The 16,587-nt window shown below is 48.2% G+C and overlaps 1 protein-coding gene across 1 annotated transcript in view; it reads left to right on the top strand.

The window, feature by feature from the left end:
* The window catches only part of CSMD2 (CUB and Sushi multiple domains 2), a gene marked incomplete at its 5' end in the record, with an annotated part of 130,994 nt that overhangs the window by 31,817 nt on the left and 82,590 nt on the right, over positions 1-16,587 (top strand). The window contains 7 exons of the mRNA XM_010132318.1: positions 447-662; positions 2,918-3,106; positions 6,440-6,609; positions 7,820-7,976; positions 8,364-8,555; positions 9,868-9,994; positions 14,561-14,761. Coding sequence (XP_010130620.1) covers positions 447-662; positions 2,918-3,106; positions 6,440-6,609; positions 7,820-7,976; positions 8,364-8,555; positions 9,868-9,994; positions 14,561-14,761 — 1,252 coding nt within the window. The remainder of the gene's footprint in view (positions 1-446; positions 663-2,917; positions 3,107-6,439; positions 6,610-7,819; positions 7,977-8,363; positions 8,556-9,867; positions 9,995-14,560; positions 14,762-16,587) is intronic.

Below are 16,587 nucleotides of genomic sequence, written 5' to 3'. Positions count from 1 at the left end.
GCTGGAAAGTACTTGGGTTTGTTGTTTTCAAGTCTTCACAGCTACAGCTTGTGCTGCTCTTGCTATCTATCTAAAGGTCAACACTTCTGAAATAACATGCTCCTCTGAGCTGCCAGGCTCGCTCCTTTCTGCTGCTGATCTGTCCCTCGAGTGAGCCTGTGTCGTCTGTTCCTGGGTTCCAACGGCACAGCAATCAAAGACCTTAATGGCTTTCTCTGTTCTGGGCCTTGTACCATACCCTGGGTTTACTGTTTTCGTCTATTTAATTTCTAACATAAATGTGGCCATGGTTTTCAGTGTGCTTTTGCTTCTCGGTTGGGATGTTACTGGGAAACAGGGAGTCGATACTGCTGTTGTCTCAGAGGTGAGGAGCTTTGGCTCTGGGGCGAAGGGGGATTGTACAACCACTGCTGGCTAAAGCCATCTCTCTGTTTCCTCTGCTCCAGGTGTGTTCTTCACCTTTCATACCTTTCACCTGGAGAATGGCCATGACTACCTCCTAATCACCGAAAACAGCAGCTTCATTCAGCCGCTGAAGCAGCTGACAGGCTCTCGGCTCCCTGCCCCGCTCAGCGCTGGCCTCTTTGGAAACTTCTCTGCTCAAATCCGCTTCATCTCCGATTTCTCCATGTCCTATGAGGGTTTCAACATCACCTTCTCGGGTAAGAACACGGTGGACAAAGACTTCTTTCTTTCCCTTTCCTTCCCGTTTTTCTGCATATCTTGGGAATAATTTTCTGTTGATGTAGTTGCGTGTGATTTTGGTCACGGACAGTCTCTCCTCTTGTTATGCCAGTAAATTATTCTAACATCAGCAGTTTTGTCTGCCTTGAGCCTCAGTAGATAACTGGATGGAATCCACTGGAATTAAATCCCACTACAGATGCATTTGTTGCTTTCTCCCTCCTCTCCCAATCATCTTTTCTGCTCCCTGTATGGACAGAGTTTCGGCTCCCGTTTTCTTGGGGTATGCTGTCCCTCTCTCCTCCAGCTACCTGCCTTCTGTGTTTGTCAGAGGAAAATCACTGCAGTTGGTACAGCATTTCCAACGAAGGAAGCTGGGACAGATGGGACCTTTTGGAAGGTAGCATTGAGCAACCTGGCCTTCTTGGACAAGGAGCAGGGCAGAGCTGGTCACTCCCTTTGTCCGTCTGGTCTCCCTTTTTTTCTCTCGGTTCATTGCTCCACTGGGACGCCCATCCAGTGGCCCAGCCTCTGCAGCTGGCTTCAGCCTGGCCTAGGTGTAACATGCGCCTCGTGTAGCCTAGGCCAGTTTTCCATGAGCCTGCTGGCATTGCTGGGGAACTGGAAACCATTTTCTCTTGCTGGGCTCGCTCTAACTGACCTGCTAGTGAAAGCAGACCTGGAGCGTGTAGCAGGGCTTCAGGGGATGCAGGATTTTGCTGCCTTCAGCAACCCTTCTTGCCTCTGCTGTGCTGGTGAAGATCTGGCTGTGCAAGATGCATTCCGCCCTGAGAACTTCCAGTAAGCCAGTTCAGTCCTGCACTTCCTAAACCAAGGCACCTCTGGTGCCGGCTTCAACTATTTGCGACACAAAATGCTGGTTTCTTCAAATGAAATTGGGGGTTTTCAGAAGCGTCGATGAAAAATAGCGTGTGCACAGTGCTCTTGGAGGGAGACTCGTAGAGAGGCATGTCTGCCTGTGCAGAGCAGCTCAGCACACTTGTGAATAACCATTGTGTGTGGGTGATCTCCGGCTGAAGCGCACAAGGTGCTGTAACTGTGTCCTTTAACCCAAAGTCCTACGAATGGCTGCTGAAGTGTTTGCCTGTGCGCACGCTTCAGAAAATGTCATCGTTGCTGCCTCAGCGCCCCGACAAGCCGTTCACTAAAACAATCAGTTAACAGGCAGAAGCTTATTGTCTTGGTGCTGTTCTTCCCTGTATTCTGGAGTCCTGAGGGCAACAGCTGCGATTTCGGGCTGCTGGTGCGGAAGAGAAATGACCATTTTTATTGTGGAGCTGATGCTGATGCCCGCGCTGTCTTTGACCAACAGAGCTGTTGCCATAGCTGCAGATAAAACCTGCTACACCAGGAGGGCTGCTTTTCAGCCCCTTTGTTCTCACCTCTGAAGTCAGGGATTTGCCTGTGATACTCTGTATAAACTGGTCAGAAAGTTTCCAGTTAAATTCCATTTTGGTAGGGGGGAAAATGGCTTTTTGCCTTTAACGAGATTGCCTCTAATTATAACTACTACTTTCAGTGTATCTGGAGACTTCTCTCCTATCTTGGTAAATGAAAATGGCAGTCAGTTGTATTTTTAGCGTCCCTTAGATGGGAAGTGGATAGTACGTACTTTGTACTTTGCAGGTCTGTAATTTTTCAAAACAATAACCCTCTAAAGAGGTTTCCTTCAAAATGGTTTGGGGTCGAGGACCTGTGTTTGGATGTTAGCCATAATGCTCCGTGACCTTTCATTTAGCAGCAGCTTAAATGTTCTCTTGCATTCCCCAAGCAAGAGGCTGTGTTGATTCATCCTCAGGATTAGTTGTGTAGAGGCAGCAGAAATCCCATCTGGATCATTTCATCCTCATTTAACTAAACGGAGGGAGAATGACAAACTTCCATTGTGTTTTGTCACCACTGATGTCACTTTCTTGTTTGTCTGACAGCAGCGACAGAAAACAAAAGCTGTTGTATTTTGAGTTGGTTTAAATCAAGATCCTGGCGATGCCCTGGGTGGGAGGGTTGCATATGGAGAGTGAAACCCCTGAAGCTGGTATTCAGGGCTCAAACAGGGCGTATGTCTTTGGCAGAGCTTCCCTGCAGCTGGATCAAAACTTGGAGCTCCCTCCTTGTCTATCCTCATGTTCAGGAACTGGGGTGCACTCACCAGGGAGAATGGAGTACACGGTGTCGCTCTGCCATTTCATAAATGTCTGTTTGTCCCCTGCAGAATATGATCTGGAGCCCTGTGATGAGCCGGAGGTCCCAGCCTACAGCATCAGAAAGGGGCTGCAGTTCGGAGTGGGGGATGTCCTCACCTTCTCCTGCTTCCCTGGCTACCGGCTGGAGGGCGCAGCTCGCATCACCTGCCTCGGGGGGAGACGGCGTGTGTGGAGTTCGCCTCTGCCAAGGTGTGTTGGTAGGTGGTCATGTGCTTTCATTTTGCTTGGTTGGTTACACTGTGCTGGATTGTTTTGGAGGGCAGGGCTGGGTGGCATCCCCCAGGAGGGCATCTTCCAGCTTGCAGGGTGGTTGATGCAGGGATGAGGGAGATGGGGCCAGGATGAGCTTTCAGCCCTGCAACTGCATGTGGGGCTGGGAGGGGCAGGCAGAAGGGCTGTGGTCCTCTCTTGGGCTGGAGCTCACTAAGTGTGTAGCAGACTGGGTCCCATACATCAGCAGAAGCCTATCCAGAGCGTTGTGGTTGAGCCCCAGTGAACAAATTGTGAGCCAAGAGAGCTATCGTCCCTTCTGGGATAGTTTCTATAGAACAGCATGGCCACCCTCCCGTCAAATCAGTGCTGTGAACCTTCATAGTCCAGACGTGTGGAAGCTGCTCCTGGGAGGGTGGTGCGAAGCAGCGCAGGTTCCACGTTAGTACGGATGCATCTAGGAAACTCCCCCTGGCTTTTACCCCTTTCCCTGATCCTCCAGAAGTCTCTTGCACCTTCCACCTTCCCCTTTCTCTCCTCCCGACCATTGCAAGTCCTTTTTGCCACTCCTCAAGGCATTATTTCTACTAATAAATAAATCTAAGGATGGAGGAAAGGAAAGAATTCATCTGCAAGACTGAGCCAGTTTCTGGCTCTCCTCCCTGATGCAGTGGACTACGGTCACTCTTGTCTTGATTTAACGTAGTTATTTGTTGTACAGTGTAGGAAGTAAGAAACTATTCAGTGCTCTGCTGCTGCCGGGCTTACCCAGAGCCCTGGGGGATTCATTCAGATCAGGCAGACCAGTTCTCTTTCCTGTTTTCACTCTGCCAAAGCTGCTAGGTGGATTTTCCTGATCTGTGTTAGTGACCTTCCAGGACCATTGCAAAGAGCATCCCAGCAAGAACCAGTTTGCTGTCTCAGTCTGTTGAGTCGTGTCACACTGAATGCATGTCCCAGCACTGTTTAATGCTTAAGTCACAGGGTTGCATCATCCCGCTGTGACAAGCAGCTTCTTCAGGGCATGAATAATTATCAGGTTGCAGAGAAAGCTAATCAGAGGAATAGAAATCAAGAAGAATCATAACAAAGCTTTACCCTTGATCCTCAGATGTCATCACTAAGTGGACACGCTGGCTTCCATTTCCCATTCCCACTGCAGCTGGCGTTGAGTTAGCATGTTGGATTTAGAATGACGGGTCAGGTTCCCTGTCTGGCGATTTGCGCAGAGCGGGGGTGGCAGGGTGACAGCTCTGTCCCCAGTGTCCCCACTGCACGCCCAGCTCTGTGTGCTCCCCTGGGTATGGATGGTTATTGGAAACTTGCCCATTAAGGAGATTTAATTGTTTTTACCAGACACTTTGTGTTCAGTTCCTGTTCCAGTGATGGGTCTGGAGAGACACAAGAGTGGTCTGTTCCTTTGGCCAACCCCTCTCTCCAAGAGGGAGGAATGATCTACCAAGAGGGTAGGAATGATCCCCTCTGACTGCTGCTTCAGACCAGCGGTGATGTCTCCAGCATCATCCAAGAGAACATGTGCTAAAGCGAATGTCCTGCTTTTCATACATGGCAGGAGAGGAGGAGAAAGGTGCCTCCGAAGTACCTCCTCTATGTCTATCTGCTGCTGCTTCCTTACTTAACCTCGTGCTTTGTTGGAGGAGCAGCAGCCGTGGCAGAGTCAGTGCAGAAAGCTGCACGTGCACCGTGGTGGTTCTGCTCAGCAACAGCAGCTTTGTATGTGGTGAAGGGCTCGTGGAGATGAGGCAGAGCCAGCTAATCAGCAAAGCTCTTTGCCAGACAAGCTGGAGTGACTCTCCCAGCCGTGCATGCAAAACTCCGGGGCTCAAAGGACCAGGCAGCCAGTGTTTTACAGCTAAAAATCCTTCAGGGTAAATAGGCCGAGAAAATAACAACTCATGGTTTGCTCATGTGGGAGCTGATCAGGGAGTAACAAAAAATCCTAAACACGTGGTGCTTGCAAGGCTGAGTTACACGACTTGGAGGGTTGTACGTAGGCAGCAAACCCTGCTGCAGTGGTCGGAGCTGAAATCAGGCACTCGGACAAGGCAGCAGTGCCCTCGAAGAGTAGAAAAGCAGATCTGGTGAGGGAGGAGAGCAAGAAGTGTCAGCAGAAGAATGGAAGGGAACGGTGTTGGACTGCAGGTCCTAGTGAGCAAGAGGGAAAGGATTCTCTCTTTCTTTGTTTCGTTCCTTCTTTTTAAATTTGTGGCCATTTATAACCTGTCATAGGATGTAAACTCATCTCAGAGAAGGGAGAAGGATTGCTGTAACGTTACCTACCCCTGCCCTCAGTTCCCTGAACAAAAGGTGCTGGGGGCTGCCCACACCAGCATCTCCCTCTCTGTCCCCAGTCCCTTGTCTGCTGAACAAGGTCAGGTTTTGTCTGTGCCACAGAAAAACCTGAGCCCACCATGGTTCTTCGAGGGGCATATTGGGAGGAAACAAAGCTAATGTAGGCTGGAGCTCTCTTCCAAAACCGAGAGGCACAAAGATCCCTGGTGTTCTGACTCTTTCTGGTGGGAGTGGATGGAATTGTTAGCTGCAAAGCTGGGAAGAGGACGTAAAGGACAAGAGGTCCTTTAAATACTGTCAGACGATGATCTGGAGAGCTGAGGGCAGCATTAACAACAAATAAAGTCATTTTTGACTTCTTAGCTTTTGGTAAATTATTTTGGGGAAGATTTTGAAATTCAGACTTGCCTTTATCGTGTATTTATTTGAAAGTTTCACTCAGCGTGTCTTGCTGCAACAAGAGCTCTGCCACGACAGCGCACGGGTGCCAGCAGTCGGTGGTGTGCCATGCTGGCTGAGGGAATGCCATGGGTTTCTCCACTATATATAGGTATAGGATGAGCTCTGTATAAATAGGGAAAAGACTTTAAATATTTCTGTCTAATATTTTTTTAAATTAATTTCCTTCTGGCTCATGAATCAGGAGGAACATAAACCCAGATACTCTTCTGAACAGCTGGTGGCATTCCAGGGATTTTGGAATGTTTTTCCGAATCCACTCCCAAGATGGCATTTGAGCATGCTAGTTTTCTGTGACTCAGTTTCCCTGTGCGTATAAGGAGAGGGTATTAATCTCTCTCATATGGCAGCGGAGGTTTAACCGTGGTGGAAGTGCTGTTAAGTGCTGTGTTTACTGACTGTGCTTGGCAGTGGAGTTGGTGGCTGTTGGTTAGCAGACGGGTCTAGGAAGAGTGAGCATCTGTGGCTGGCTGGAGGAATCGCCTGCATGTGGTGTGTGCTGGAACATACGTGTGGTTATTGACATGTGGGTTTGTGTCTTCCTGTAGCTGAATGTGGTTCATCTGTAACCGGAACCCAAGGTGTTCTGCTGTCCCCCAACTATCCGATCAACTACAACAACAACCATGAGTGCATCTACTCCATCCAGACCCAGCCAGGGAAGGGGATCCAGCTGAAAGCCAGGACTTTTGAACTGGAGGCAGGAGATGTCCTCAAGGTAATTCTCCTGTCTGTAGCGCTGCCCTGCTGCTGACGAGAACAAGATCTGAAAGGAAGGGACGTTCTAAAATGCTAATGGAGTTAGCTGAGCCTAACCTCTGGCCATGGCCAGCCAGGCCCGGACAGTGCTGACAGTGGCAGTTGCTGGCAGCAGCACTAAAGCAATGGTGAATGTCCGTTACCCTTAGCCTAGCTGTGGTTGGAGGCTCCAATCTGTCCATGGATCCAAAAACAAGTTCTGTGTCCGTTAAAAATGTAGATAGCTTTGCCCTATCGCTGCACCTTCCACTGCAAAGTCTTCCCTGAGATTTAGAGATCCGTTGCAAGGCCAGGGGTTCTTCCTTTGTAATTCAAGTTCAGTTCCTATCTGCACATTTGGGCAGGGGAAGCTGTTAGCACGTGAGGAAATGTGAAGTGTTTAGCAGTATTTTAAGAGTCAAGGCTGAGTTATCCCAAAAAGGGGGTTATTTAAATGCAAAACTCCAGACTCAAGCTCATTGCCATACTCGGATTAATCTGCATTTATGAGTTTCTATTAACCACAAAGAAATGGGTTTGTAGGAGGCATTAATAATACAAGATGTGTGCTGCTGTGCTAAGCCATCCTCCCTGTGAACGCCGCTGTCCTGTCAGTGCCGAGCTTCTGCACTGTGAGATAGGTGTAAGCCACGTGTTTTCAGCTTACAAATGGCTGGGAAGACAGAGAGATTTCCAGTGAATGCAAAGAATAGACTCGTGAAAGAGATGATGTTTTCTCAACGGGTTTGTCATCAACTTCTCATCTGCTCGTGGGGAACATTACTATCAGTCTCTGCTAGTGAGAGGTTGCTCTTTATCCTCGTAGAGAACCAGGCTATCAAAAAGAAAGAAAGTAGTATTTGTGTTTTTCTTAAATAATAATAGGGTCAAGGCATGTCTATGAGTCACTGTAGGGAGAAAATGTTTTTCCCAGTAGCTGTTTTTCTTTGGAAAGAGAGCTCAGTGCAGAAAACAGCTCTGCGGGGGGGAGAAGGATCTGGATCTTCCGGGTTGTGAATCCTGCTCCTTGGACGAGCAGCATCGTGAAATCTCATCCAGCCAGAAGACCCTTAGTTGGGATAATTTCACTGGTCTCAACAGAACTGCCCCTGTCTGCACCCTGGGGTGGTTTGGTCTCTAAAGCAGGAAATAAAATACATTTTTCAGCATGTGTTTCTTCTTCCTCCTAGGTCTACGATGGCAGCAATAGTTCTGCTCGCCTGCTGGGCTCCTTCAGCCGCTCCGAAATGCTTGGCACCAGCATCAACAGCACTTCCAGCAGCATGTGGCTCGAGTTTATCACCGACAGCGAGAACACGAGTAAAGGCTTTGAGCTGCAGTTCTCTAGTAAGTCTTGGGCTCAGGTGCTCGTGAGGTGGGAACCCGGGAGGTGACGGTGGGTCTTCGTGTTACAGTTGCATGACCAGAGGAAACAGCCCTTTCCATAAAGATCTTGGAGTCTAAAGTGGATTTGAAGTGGGAGAGAAGGTGATGCCAGCAAACCTGTCTGTTGTGAATGAGGCAGTGGTGATACAGAAACATTGCATTGAAGCTGAGATACCAGATTTCTGGGATCTCATTCAAATATTAATTAAAAAAATACTAATTTTCAATATGGTGTGTTTTTTCTCTCCAGCAAATGATTTTAAGAATAAAATATTAATATGATCCTATGTTAGTATCTTCTGGCTGTTAAATATCTGATGAAAACAGATGCTGTTTCTCCTGCTCCAGGTTTTGAACTCATTAAATGCGAGGACCCTGGCATCCCACAGTTCGGCTACAAGGTCCACGATGAGGGACACTTTGCTGGCAGCTCGGTGTCCTTCAGCTGTGACCCTGGCTATACCCTGCGAGGCAGCAGGATGCTGGTCTGCTTGACAGGGGAGCGGAGAGCTTGGGATCAACCCCTGCCAACCTGTGTAGGTGAGACAACTCTTGCTTTTAAAACTCCTCTCACAAGTACTTTGCTTGTGAGCATCGCACTCCTTTCTTTCTCCTTTGCTAATACATGTGACAATAACTGTTGCACCCCATCTGTGTGAGTAGAGGCCGTGGTGAGGAGACAGGGTAAGGCATCTTGCAATGGAGAGTGCTGATCTCTGCTGAACTTCCGTGAGCAGGCTGAGCAGGGAATGCTCTGCTCACAGCACAGATAGGACAAGGTTTCTTGCTGCACTGCAAAGAAGCTGCTGCTCTTCCAGTCCTTGTCCTTTCCCTTGACTGTGTTGAACAGTGGCACCTTCTGCTAATGGCAGACATCAGCGTGTGTCCAGGCGTTTCACAATTCAGAATCAGGTTTATTTGAGAGCTACATGACATCTGATGGCAGATCCTCAGACGTTTTAATTTCCTCGGTCTTTTCTCACAGCTAAGTCCTGTGTTCTCTGTTACCTGTAGCTCTCCAGAAGGATTTCTTCTCTGTGGAAAATTCTGATAGGAAGCGTTGTGTATCTAAATGAAGTGCTGTTGGTCTGTTACTCAACAGCTTTGTACGTAGCTAGTGTTTCCAGGACATGGCAAAGTCCTGGCTGAGTCCTCAGACATCTCCACAGCCAGAAGGTGCTTCCATGGATATAAGTGATGTGCTCGGACATGGGCACTCTTGATTCTCCCGTGAGTTAGGACCATTCTTTGTGGTAACTCTCTGCTAATTTTACCCTTGATTATTGAGATGAAAGGACAAGTTTCTGTGATGTACGTGTCTTCGTAACCTTCACCCTGTTTGCTGTATGTGTATTACATATGAATGGTTGTGTCTGTGTGAGCATGTGAAAACTTACAGAATTAATGGATACATTATTAAAATGTATTCAAAATCTTCATGTTCTTTTGAAGTTCTTTTATCAGATATATACATGTGTTGACTTCTCCCTTTTATCACACTGAGTCGTTAAAACATTCTGCAGGTAGAAGAATTGAGCTCTTTCACCCCGCATGTGGACAGGGAAAGCAGGATGCTGGCAGCCTCTGCCTTTGTTCACTACAAAGTCAAAAAGGTGGAGGGATGCTTTGGCAGCGTGTCAGGTGTCAGGAGTGTGCACAGTGCAGAGTTATCTCGTAACTCAGCCTTTTAGCTGCATTAAATGACTCTTTATCTTTGTTTTGTAGGCTTTAAGAATTTCTTTACATGGCAAGAAATACTCCCTGTTGTATTCGTAGGATGAAATCTGCATTGTTGCCAAGAAAAACCGTAATGTGTAACGGATCTTCTCACTAACCCATATGTTTCTTTCAGCGGAGTGTGGGGGTACTATCAAAGGAGAGTCTTCAGGACGGATACTGTCTCCCGGCTACCCAACCCCCTACGATCATAATCTGAATTGTATTTGGACAATAGAGGCAGAAGCTGGTTGCACAATAGGGTGAGTTGGGCCAGGTTATTGTAGCTCGTTTTTCTTTCCATGTACAGCTGCTTTTTCCAGAAGCAGATCAAAAATTGTGTAAGGCAGGTAGAGAGAATGCCCTGTCACTTAGAGTCCCAGCTGAAGCAACAAAGGCTGGTTTATCTCCTTGCAGCTTGGACAGAAGCAGCATCCCATAGTTCAGTCCAGATAAAGCCATTGTCAACAGAAAACTGAAGTGGAATGGCAAGTTTTGTCTAGGTGATGCAACTTGAGGGGGAGAAATGTAAATTTATAAGGTCTGTTCGACAATCCTCCCATGATCTCTGGCCATAATTTATAGTGGTGGTCAGCTGGTGTGTCAGCCCCGTTGCTGTGCTGACCCGAGACCTGTTGCAGTTTCAGTCCTCCACTCCTCCGTTGTCGATCCCTTTTGCCTTCCCCGCAGCTCCCTCGCTGCATCAGCACTCGCCATCTTTCAGCAGAGACTGTTAATCATGTTGAGCTCGGTGGTGCTTTTAGTCGATGTGTTTATGCTGGAGATAGATTTGATCCAGTATTTTAATTTTCACTTAATGCAGAAATGCCCTCCATTAGCTCTGCCCATCAGTATGGTTCAGTAACAGATGGTTTCTGGTATGAACAAAAGAGAGAGCATAACCAATCCAGCTTCATTCTTGCACAGGCAACTTCCAGCTGAAGTCTCCTCTTTTTTTCATTCTCTTATAAAAGATTCTGGAGAATCAGAAGATTTTTGTAGGACAAAGTAGGCATGAGAACCCCCCCTCTTACTTTCCCTCCCCACCCAAAAGCATAAGAGACTGCCTCATCTAGTGACAGCTTCCGCCAGCGAACTTCACTCACACGCGTAACCCCTGCCAGGTTCTCTAAGAGCACTCGGACGAGCAGAGCCTTAGGCTTGTGTTCGCAGCATCAGCCAGAGGCTTGGAAGGGGCCAAGACTGAAATGAAATGGTGCCAGGCAGCAGTACGTGATGCACCTTGTGACCTGTCCTTTCCTCCCCTTTTCAGTTCCTTTGTTTGGCAGCTCAAACAGAACAGATGATCTCTGAGTCGTTGAGGGAGAACATTTTCAGCAACTTTATTTTTATGGTAATCCATTGGAAAAATAATCCTCTTCACACATGATGCAATTGTATAAAGCTCTCATTTATAACTTACATTAAAATTAATCACAGAAGCTTTTTGCATAAAGCTGTATCTGCACAGAGCGAGGGGAAGGAGAGAAAGATAGAGAAACTACTCGGTACATCTTGCCATGGAAGTTGTAGGGTTGCACTTAGGGTGAATTTTGCGAATGTGCAAACACACGCATGCACATGAAACTACAACTGAAATGACTTGGCTTATCTGTGAGACTGGGAAGAGAAGGAAGAAGTGGGAGGGTGTACTGGAAAATGAATGAAACTTGCCTTAGTGCTGCTCGTGAGCTGAGAGCAGTGAGCACAGTTTTATTGTATGGCAGCGATCTCGTACAAGAGCTTAATGATACTGCTAATCCCCGTTTAATGGATGGTGCTGCATCAACAGGTTCAATTTTTCAGTCTCATCTAGAAATATGAATGACAACAATGACAACGTCAGGATGTGCCAGTTTGCTTCCTTGGAGATTTCCAGGGACACGGCACTTAATAGCTGTAGGTTTGGGAACCCTCTCAGGGCTGGAGGGAGCCGGCGCGCAGCCCTGCAGACCTCTGTTAGCGTGGGAGACCTGCGGCTTTGGTGGCAGCTCCACGGGCAGGACCAGTGTGTCCAGCTACGGGCAGTGCCGGAACCAGCTCCAGACGGAGCCCGGCCTCTCGCACAGCAGCAGCGGGTCGGGGCAGCCCGAGCTGGGACGAGCAGTGTCAGCAGAAAGGGCCCCGGGCTGTCAGTCAGGTTGGGGGGCACTTTCTGGGGAGCTGGGGCTGAGCAGCTCACCACGAATACTGTAGGTTGTCAGTGCGGAGCTGATCTCTCCTCCCCTCTGCTCCTCACTGAGCCCAGAGAACCTTCCCCTTGTCACGTACATAGAGAGCGGCACAATTCCTCATTTGCTTTTTGCTGCATTTTCATGCATGTAATTGGGATTGTCAGATATGAGAACAAAACTCTTCTTCCTCTCCATTTTCTGCTAAACCCGTGTCTCTGTCTTGTCTTAAATGAAGCCCCGCTGGGAATAGAATCTGGCTGATAGAAAAATCACGCTGTTTGGTTACAGATGTGCTATCGAATAGATTGATTTGCTCCAGAGCACACCGATTTTCCTAATAAAATCAGCTATTCCAACAGACCCCGGAACCCACGGGTGCTGGACAGCCCATGCCCTGCCACTGTGGCAGCTGGTTGTCACGTTAAGACTTGCTCCTCATGGTGAGGGCTTGCCTGCAAGTTGCTTCTTAAGAATAAACTGTGGGGAGTGGGTTGCTGTGGGCAGCCAGGGGAGCTGGCGGTGAGCTCTCAGGCGGTGGCAGTTCCAGGGTGTCCCCCCAGCCCAGTGTCTACCTGTTCCCCAGGGCTTCAGCGGTGAGTTTTCTCTGGCGGTTTTGGCTAACTAGAACCAGTTAGCCTGAGAGTAAACGTAAATGGGCCAATGAACCTGTGGAGAGAGCTCAGCTGTGATCTATGAGCCGTTCTTATTTGCCTCAGTCTGGCTTTTTTTCTCTTTGCTCAAGGTCTCTGCAAGGTAGATTTATGATTCAGCTCTTTCGGTTTCTGTCGGGTTCTGTGGACATCGTTTTGTTGCTGAGTACAGTGCAGTGGGTTGGTTTTTTCCCTTTTATGGTTCTACCTGATTTATTTATGTTTGCCCCGGATAAATGGGAAAGCAGCCAGCCCAGAGCTGCTTTGTTTTCTTCTGTGGGCCATCAGGGTTTTAAGCACAGTACCAGATTGTTTTATTCTTTGCAGGCTTTTCTCAGTACAGTTTATAGATTCCTGTCCCTGTTTCAAACGGGCATGCCTCAAGTTACTCTGTTAGCCTGAGTTCTTCACGTCAGTTGGCATTTCCCCCAGCGAAAACTGGTGAGGCAGGGAGAAATTGACCCTGAAATGCCTCCTCTGCAGCTGGCACCAGAGTGGAAGGGACTGGACCCTGGTGTATCGTACCCTTTCGTCGATAACTCCCTTGGTGTTACAGTAATGACAGTGTCTCGTGCTTAGATGGCTTTTCTGATCTTGGAAGATCCCAAAGCTCTTTGCAAAGCCTGGATTCGCCTCCTCCCACGGCAGAGGTTGGTTTGGTGAGGAGGAGCGCAGCAATATATCCCACAGCCCAGGGTGGGAAGACAGGAGCGTCCCATGAGAGGCTGATGTTGGATCAACAAGCGTGTCCTGTGCCAGAGTGCCACCAGATCTCTCCTGGGCATGGAGGGAGCTTCTGGTCTTCGCCCATCCCCTGAGGTCCATTGCTGGTACAGGCTCTGGGGTGAATTTCCTCACCGTGATGAATCCTGCCGCATCTTGGGCTTTCCTGGGAAGTTTCTGTGGAAGTGTTCGTGCTGCCTCACTTTTTCCATATTTCTTGCAGAAGTTACTCTGTTAGCTGATCTAGATACGGTTTTGTAATATCCAGAGCTATGTGAAACGTGTCAAAATCCGCAGAGGTGCTGCAATCCAGCAGTCTGAATTTACACCCGCCTGTTTGCCACCCACCCACACACCCTTTTCTGCCCCTTTTTATCAACCTCTGGGGCAGTTAACACCCTATTAAAGGTTTCTTTTCCAGTGTGATGCGCTGCTTGGTTGTTTCCATTCCTTTTCCCCCCCTCGATAGGGGAGATTAACTCGGTGCCAGGAGCAAATTCTTTGATCTGAGTGCAGGTAACAAATCAATGCTTTTTATCAGGAGATGCTGGCTCTCGACAATAAGCTGTTCCTCACAGGACACCAGAAAAAGCAAAAGGACAGCCAAGGTGGTTGCTGTGTGCAGCGCAGGGACAATGTGTGAGTTGGATGAATATATCTTTTCTGAAGGAACCCCAGCACGTTCTCTGTTAATTTTCTTTTTAGAATAAACTTCTCAATACTTTTGCGTTTATCTGTTAGAGAGCTCAAATGAAGCTCTGGCCAACCCCCCCGTCGTCTCCTTCACTGCCCCTCTCTGCTGCAGGTTTCCTTTGTCCTTCACTGAGCCTTTTGTCTGTGTGACAGCTACTCATGGCAGTGTCTGAGCACCTTCGGTGTAAAAACAACTAGGGACATTTCCACTGCCCTTGCAGAGCTTTTGGACCTTTCCCTTGTCCTCAAGATTTTTAGGAGAGATCAGTAGTTTTGTTGGCGCAGGAGAGAACACCAGCAAGGACCCACCTTCTCAGAAAACATCAGTACCCATGGCTTGGCTGCTTTTTGTTGGTGGATGTGTTTTATTAGGGAGGCGTGTGACTAAGAGATCTTAGGGTTTATAGGCAGACAAAGTTTGGTAGAGGGCTAAAGTACTTCGTCCAAGCTGAGCTGCAGGTAACAGGAGAGAACACGTTCCTTGTGGGCCAAGAGACCTTGGGTTGGTGTCACTCACATTCCTAATCCTTTCAGGAAAAAAGGCAGGGCTCAGTCTGTGATCTGACTTCCAGTTTGTTTTGCCACACAGGCTCCATTTCATGGTTTTCCACACCGAGGAGTTCCACGATGTGCTGAGGATCTGGGACGGTCCAGTGGAGAATGGCATCCTCCTGAAGGAGATGAGCGGGTCCAGCTTGCCCGGTGATGTCCACAGTACCTTCAACTCTGTCATCCTTCAGTTCAACACTGATTTCTTCACAAGCAAGCAGGGCTTTGCTGTCCAGTTCTCAGGTGGGTTTTGCATTGCTTCCTCTGCGGTGCCCAAACATAGCCTTGCTGGTGAGTGATTTCAGGTATCTGCAAAGTGCTGAAGGTGAGCAGATGACATATGAACACAATAGCAGGAGCTGTGCCATCTTCCAGCCCTTTCTGCTCCACTGCATTTGGGTGCAGTCTCTGCAAATAGGGAAAAACTTCCTGTACTTTGTCCTTACAATGTAGATGAAGTCTGTGCTCCCCTCTGCTACAGTCACCTTCACAGTGGTGAACTTGGCAGCAAGATGTAGAGCTGTACATTGTGGTATACACAAAAGGAGTTACATGTATTTTCCACCACATTCCTACAGGTCCCTTAGAGACACCAGTATGCAGGTAACTTCCCCCAGGCAGTCTGAGAGCAGTTGGTCAGTGGTCTCAGAAAACCAAGTCTATTTAAAATCCTTCAAACTGGATCCCCTGAGATGCAAATGACAAAAAGCTCTGTTGGCTGTAGGGATGTCAGTGCTTGCAGCAGCTCTGTGTGTAATGCAGCTGCAGCCTGTCCTTGCTGAAGTCCTGGCTGCTGTTCCCTAAGCCTCAGCCTTGCAAACGCATTCATTTCAATTATATTAGGGAAGTACGTTTCAACAGTGACACAGTGGTTTCCAGGATGAGACCTTCATTGACATGTCCAGTAACCTACCAGCAGATGCCTGTTTTGGAGATGGTAGTAAACAGGGAGGCTGTTGTGTGAGTGATATGACCTTCCTGGGACCAGTCACTTCTGAGCTTCAGAGCTCATTCTGTCTCTCCTGAGCTTTGCCCACAGCTTTCTGTTCAGGTTGCCTGGCATGGCCAGGGGAGCAGGCCAGCTCTTTGGGAAGAGTTTGTGCTGGGTACAAGACCCTATGGGATAACCAAGACAGTGGAAGAGCTCTGTGTCACCCAGCTTAGCTGTACCGTCCTCTTTCTTTACCCGACTTGTGTCTCAGCCTGCCAGGAAGGACCAGACTGGGCTGCTAACTTGCTTATCTTCAGCTGCACAGAAAGAGAGAGAGGGATTTCCTCTGGCTCTTTTAAGAAGAGCTTTCTCTAAACTGCTGAAGTGTAATAGACTCTCATCAACTGAGCAGGAAATAAGCTCTGCTCCACCACCCGATACGGGGCTGGTCTTTACAGAATGCTCCTGCTCAAAGCCTTTGTTCAGAAGGTGTGACTAAGTAGTCAGACCTAAGCTCAGAAGTACACAGTTCTGGATCTTGGGAACTTTAATGATCTATATAAGCTTGTAAAACGTCTGTTACTCAAGGACTTGCCCTACTGCTCAGTAGCTGTAGTGTTGACAGCAGTGAAGCTGTGCTGCCTGCCCCCAGCTCAGAGGGACCTGAGGGTCATCTCATACCTCAGAGGGATGCAGCAGCAAGCCTGGGAGGGAAACGCCTGTGTTTCTAAAGGGTCAGGCTCGAGGCTTCACAGGGCTAAAGGCTAACTTGTTCTGCCACTCGGGGGGAGTGAGAAGCACTAGCAGATTAGTTTATTTTGCAGCATGTGTCTGACACAGAATTCTATAAAAATGCCATGTAAGATCAGTGGATGTCTGGACTTATGAAGTAAACATGCGTGCGCACAATTATACATCAAACTTGCACTCTGTGTAGAGCACTTGAACTTGCTGTTCCCCAGAGCCTTCACCAGCTGGAGTGGCAGATGCTCAGTGCAAAGTAAAAGCCAGTTCTTGCGTCTGACAACTTTAAGGGATACTGGAGGAGGAGAGATGGAGAATGAAGTCATTGCTTGGATATGTGTTTAAGGATAGAGGCTAGAAACAGCCAGTGCTGAAAGCCTGTATTCAGTATA

This window comes from Buceros rhinoceros, unplaced genomic scaffold, assembly GCF_000710305.1.
Source record: "Buceros rhinoceros silvestris isolate BGI_N320 unplaced genomic scaffold, ASM71030v1 scaffold883, whole genome shotgun sequence".
Classification (NCBI taxonomy): domain Eukaryota; kingdom Metazoa; phylum Chordata; class Aves; order Bucerotiformes; family Bucerotidae; genus Buceros; species Buceros rhinoceros.
The sequence above is the reverse complement of the archived record's forward strand: the minus strand, read 5'-3'. Positions and strand labels throughout refer to the sequence as shown.